Source organism: Otolemur garnettii, unplaced genomic scaffold (genome assembly GCF_000181295.1).
Source record: "Otolemur garnettii isolate 467f Iridium unplaced genomic scaffold, OtoGar3 scaffold00029, whole genome shotgun sequence".
NCBI classification, from domain to species: domain Eukaryota; kingdom Metazoa; phylum Chordata; class Mammalia; order Primates; family Galagidae; genus Otolemur; species Otolemur garnettii.
In genome coordinates, this window is record NW_003852424.1 from 487,088 (window position 1) to 492,176 (window position 5,089).

A 5,089-nucleotide genomic window follows, 5' to 3' on the forward strand; every position below is an offset into this window, starting at 1 on the left:
ACCAAAAATCACACTACAATAAAGATATTTGTATCAGAATGTTTATTGCAGCCCAATTCATAATTGCTAGGTCATGGAAGAAGCCCATGAGCCCATCGATCCATGAATAAATCAATAAATTGTGGTATATGTACACCATGGAATACTATGCAGCCATTAAAAAAGATGGGAGACTTTACATCCTTCATGTTTACATGGATGGAGTTGGAAAATATTCTTCTTAGCAAGTATCCCAAGAATGGAAGAAAAAGTATCCAATGTACTCAGCCCTACTATGAAACTAATTTATAATTTATAGGAAAGCTATAACCCAATTTTAGCCCAGGAATATGGGGAGAGGGAAGAGAGGGGAGAGGGGAGGGTAGGTGGTGGGATCATGCCTATGGTTCATCTTAAAAGTTTACATGTGAATCTCTCTAAATGTAGAATATAAATGTCTTAACACAATAAATAAGAAAAAGACATGAAGGCTAGGTAAACCAGTTGGATGCAAGTATTTTAAATTATATACAGAAACAGTACACTGTACCCCATGATAGTAGTAATGTACACTGCTATGATTTAATAAAAAAAATTGTGGCATCATAAAAAAAAAGAAATACAAAGCACCTATATTTTGGCATCTAACCCAAAATAACTTAGAAAAAGGATAGAACTGGGGGACTAACACTACCTAATTTCAAGACTTTTTACACAGCTATATTAAGCAACACAGTATGGCACTGGCATCAAAACAAACAGAGTCCACTTTTCCATCATCTAGGAAGAACATATTGAAGTTGATAGTCCTTCCAATGACAGTACCATGGCTTCCAGTGCTTTTCCAGATACCTTCTGGCCAGGTACCTGCGGTTTCATATCTTTGGATCATTTAATGTATTCCTGAAGGTAGCTGCTCTATAAGTTTGCTGTTGCTGAACCAAAAAAGAAGACAGATTTCTACAGAAATTATGATCCATGATCTCTCAGAGTGCAAAGTGATTTTGGAATATAAAGAATTTCTTTGGATTGAATTATATAGAAGTATGTTACTAACTTGTCCCGAGCTGTGTATGAAACAGGAACATGTGGGCTAAGGAATTGTTATCTTTATAAATAAACATTAATAAATACTGTGGGGCTCGGCACCTATGGCTCAAACGGCTAAGGTGCCAGCCACATACATCTAAGGTGGCGGGTTCGAATCCAGCCTGGGCCCACCAAACAACAATGACGGCTGCAACCAAAAAAATAGCCAGGCGTTGTGGCGAGTGCCTGTAATCCCAGCTACTTGGGAGGTGGAGGCAGGAGATTCGCTTAAGCCCAGGAGTTGGAGGTTGCTGTGAGCTGTGACACCATGGCCCTCTACCCAGGGCAACAGCTAGAGGCTCTGTCTCAAAAAAAAAAAAAAAATACTGTGGGCAGTAAAAAACAAAAACAAAAAAACAGATCAACTAAACCAAATACAAAGTCTAGAATTAGGTGCACACATAACACAAAGAGCTTATCTCTGACAAAGGTACAAAGAAGATTCAGTGGAAAAGGATAGTTGTTGTAACAAATAATGCTGGAGCAATCAGATATCCACAGAGCAAAAAAAAAAACTTGGATTCATATCTTGCATCATATGCGAAAACTAACTCAAAAGTGGATCATAGACCTAAATGTAAAACTTAAAACTATAAAACCTCCAGAGCTAGGGCGCAGTGGCTCACACCTGCAATCCTAGCACTGTGGGAGGTCAAGGTGAGAGGTCAGAAATTTGAGACCAGCCTGAGCAAGAGAGAGACCCTGTCTCTACTAAAAATAAGAAAATACCCAGAGGTGCAGTGGCAGGTACCTGTAGCCACTCAGGTGGCTGATGCACAAGGATGCCTTGAGCCCAGGAGTTTGATGTTGCTGTGAACCACTGTACTGTAGCCTGGGTGACAGAGTGAGACTCTGTCTCAGAAAACAAAACAAAACAAACAAGAAGAAACAAACAAAAAAACTATAAAAATTCCAGGAGAAAAAAATAGGAGAAAACCTTTGCAATTGTTACTTAGACAAAGATTTCTTAGATACGACAGTAAAGTAAAATCTAAAAATAACAAATTGGTCATTCAAACCTTTTCAAAAATAAACTTATGCTCTTTAAAAGACAATGTTAAGAAAACAAAAGGTAATCCATAGACTGGGTGAAAATATTTGCAAGTCATCTATCTGATAAAGTATTTGTATCCAGAATATTTAAAACACTCTCAGAACTTATTGAGAGTGTTTTTAAAATGGGCAAAAAATTTGTACAGATACTTAACCAAAGAAACAGAGATGGCAAAGAGGCACATAAAACAATGGCCAGCATCATTAATCATTAGTAAGCTGCAAATTAAAATTATGAGATACCACTGTACATGTAGGCATATTGAAATGCCTAAAGTTAAAAAGACAGACCTTACCAAATATTGTCAAGCATGTAGAGGAACTAGAATGCTCATGCCCTGCTGCTAGAAAACTAAAATAGTATGACCAGTCTGAAAAATAGTTAGGAGATTTCTTAAAACGTTAAACGTACACTACCATAAAATCTAGTCTTTCTACTCCAAGTGCCAAAAGAGGACTGGAAACATGTGTCCATAGAAAGACTTGTACATGAACAGTCATTACAGCTTTATTGGTAGGAGGTCCAAACTGGAAACAACCCAAATGTTTATCAATAGATAATCTTTCACACATTGTGTGGGTACAGCCACTTTGGAAAATAGTTTGGCAGTTTCTTACAAAGTTAAACATACCACATGATTCAGCAATCACATTCCTATTATACAAGGAAAATAAAAACTTATGTTTCATATGAAAATCTGTAACTTAAATATCTATAGGACCTTTACTTATTTGTGTATTTATTTATAAATAACCTATACCAGAGGAGCTTTATTTGTAATTGCCCCAAATGGACAACTTCAGTTGGTTAATGGATAACAAACTATGATAAATCCACATTGTGGAATAAAAAATACAACATAGAAATAACAATTTACAAACCACTGACAGGTGAAACTTAAATGCATTGTGCTTAGTGAAAGAAATCAGAGGGAAAAAGCTACTTATTATATGATTCAATTTATATATCCTAGAAAAGGCAGAATTATAGGTATAAAGATTATATAAATTGGCATTTAAAAGTAGCCTGAACTTGTCTCTATCATCTAACATACCACTGTGTTGTACTTATCAGCACTTTAACATGTCCCTTATTAACCTATCACCCTGGGCACAGAGCTCAGTACACTTCTTGGTCTATGGTTAGCACTCAGTAAATTCTATTGATTGCAGTATTGCTGTCTTGGGTCACACCCTTAAGAGAATACTTCCAGTTTTCTTCCAGGCCCTTTACTCTGGAAGAAAGTAGTCTGTGAAGCCAAGTGGATAAACTTACCCAAAGCCTAGTTTCTCTCTTCTAGAGTCTAGACCACATTCAGGTTACTTATATCCCTGGAATTTGTTGCCCAAATGATGCCAGGCCCTGAGTAAGGCTTTCTCAGCTTTCTCCTCAGGAGAGAGTCAGCTGCTAATGTGAGCATTCTTAGACCCCATGGGCAGCTAAGGCATGGGTGTTTGCAGGGGTATGGGCAACATTTGGATGTGGCTTGGAGTATTCACACATTGTATGCAAGGCCCCTTGCAGCAGTGTGAGAGCCAGAATCCAGAAAATAATTTGAGTGGGAAAAGACCAGGAGGATAGTTCTCTCCTACTCAACTGTATTTCAGCTGTGTTTCCAGGTATTCTAAGGAGTCTAAGAATTCTGAAAGTGAACCTGGCCTTCTATATCATTATGAAGGTATATTTGTCAATGAAGGACATATTTTACTTAGTGATTTGTTACTTGTTTAATAACTTTTAAGTATTTAAACATATAGTATGTGGGTCTCCATTTGTACTCTTAACCCAGCCTCCAAATGTTAGGGGCAGCCTGACTAACGGAATCAAGACTATAAAAATAGTTGATCTGATCTTGTAGTTTTGGGGGTACATTTTATAAACTTACTGCCACAGAATGGGTGCAGCTGCATGTCTGTAAGCCTCACAAGAAGTTCAGGGGTGCAATTTCACTGTAATCTGTTTTTGCGTCTACTGTGTTCATGATGGACCCTTTTAGGATTTCCTTAGATAACAATCTTTCAGTCACTGGGGCTCAGAAAACTGTACCCAAAATGAAAGATGTCAGAAGCAGCCTCACAAGTAAAAGTTTTTCTCTGACCTTCTCCTGCTCCACAGGACAGCAATAGAAATCAGAATCTCTCTCCCCCTCTGAAGCCAGCCATAAACCTAAAAGCAGCTTGTGTAGAACTGGCCATAAAGAAATTATCGGACCCACATCGATTAACTACAGGACACCCATTCCAGAGGGGCCCTGCCCCACACCGGAGGGAAGGAAGTACATTCAGAGGCCAGAAGTAATCTAGATCGACAGGCTGTCCTGGTGTCCCGCTCAACGCAAGGTCACACCGTCGTTTTCCAGTTCTACAAGGCTGTCCACACCTTGTTGAACCTAAACATAAAAACAGACCATTTCCCCTGCATCTTTGGGTGTTCATTCTGAAGGGTCCCGCACACCTTAACCTGCGCGCTTTTCCTCCTGCCGTTGATCTGCAAGAGTCCAAGGCCAGGGGCGGCCACGGTGTTCGACACTCCTAGCAATTCTCCACCTTGCTCAGCTCTCCTGAGAAGAAACACCACGAACGGGCGTATCTCCGCCCTGCGGGTTCCGTCCACCAGCACGAAAGCCGCACGGCTCTCGGGGAGCAGGCCCGGCGCTGGGGGCAACGGGGCCCGCGGGTTCTCGAGCTGCAGCGACCGACCGGGGTTCCACCCGCTTCCCGGGGCCTGGGCTCCGTGGGAAGGCGCGAAGCTCCGGGAACGCTTGCGGCTGGGGCCGCGACACCCTCAGGCCTCCTCTAGGTCACTCTTCAGGTAACCAGGAGTCCCTGCGTAGGAGCGAAGCAGCGTCCAGGCAACGCAAACGCAGGAGCTTGCTCCACCCGGCTCGGGCCGCTTGGCGTTGCCTTAGTAACCACCACTTCCGGCTCCGACCGGAAGCCTCAGAGGGCCCCGCTGGAAGGCGAGCCC

At 41.4% G+C, this 5,089-nt stretch overlaps 1 protein-coding gene across 1 annotated transcript in view; it reads left to right on the top strand.

Annotated features, from left to right (window-relative positions):
* The window catches only part of PEX11A (peroxisomal biogenesis factor 11 alpha), a 17,787-nt gene that overhangs the window by 6,929 nt on the left and 5,769 nt on the right, over positions 1–5,089 (top strand). Inside the window, exon 3 of the mRNA XM_012804443.2 lies at positions 4,739–4,933. Within this exon, the coding sequence (XP_012659897.2) occupies positions 4,739–4,933 (195 nt within the window). The remainder of the gene's footprint in view (positions 1–4,738; positions 4,934–5,089) is intronic.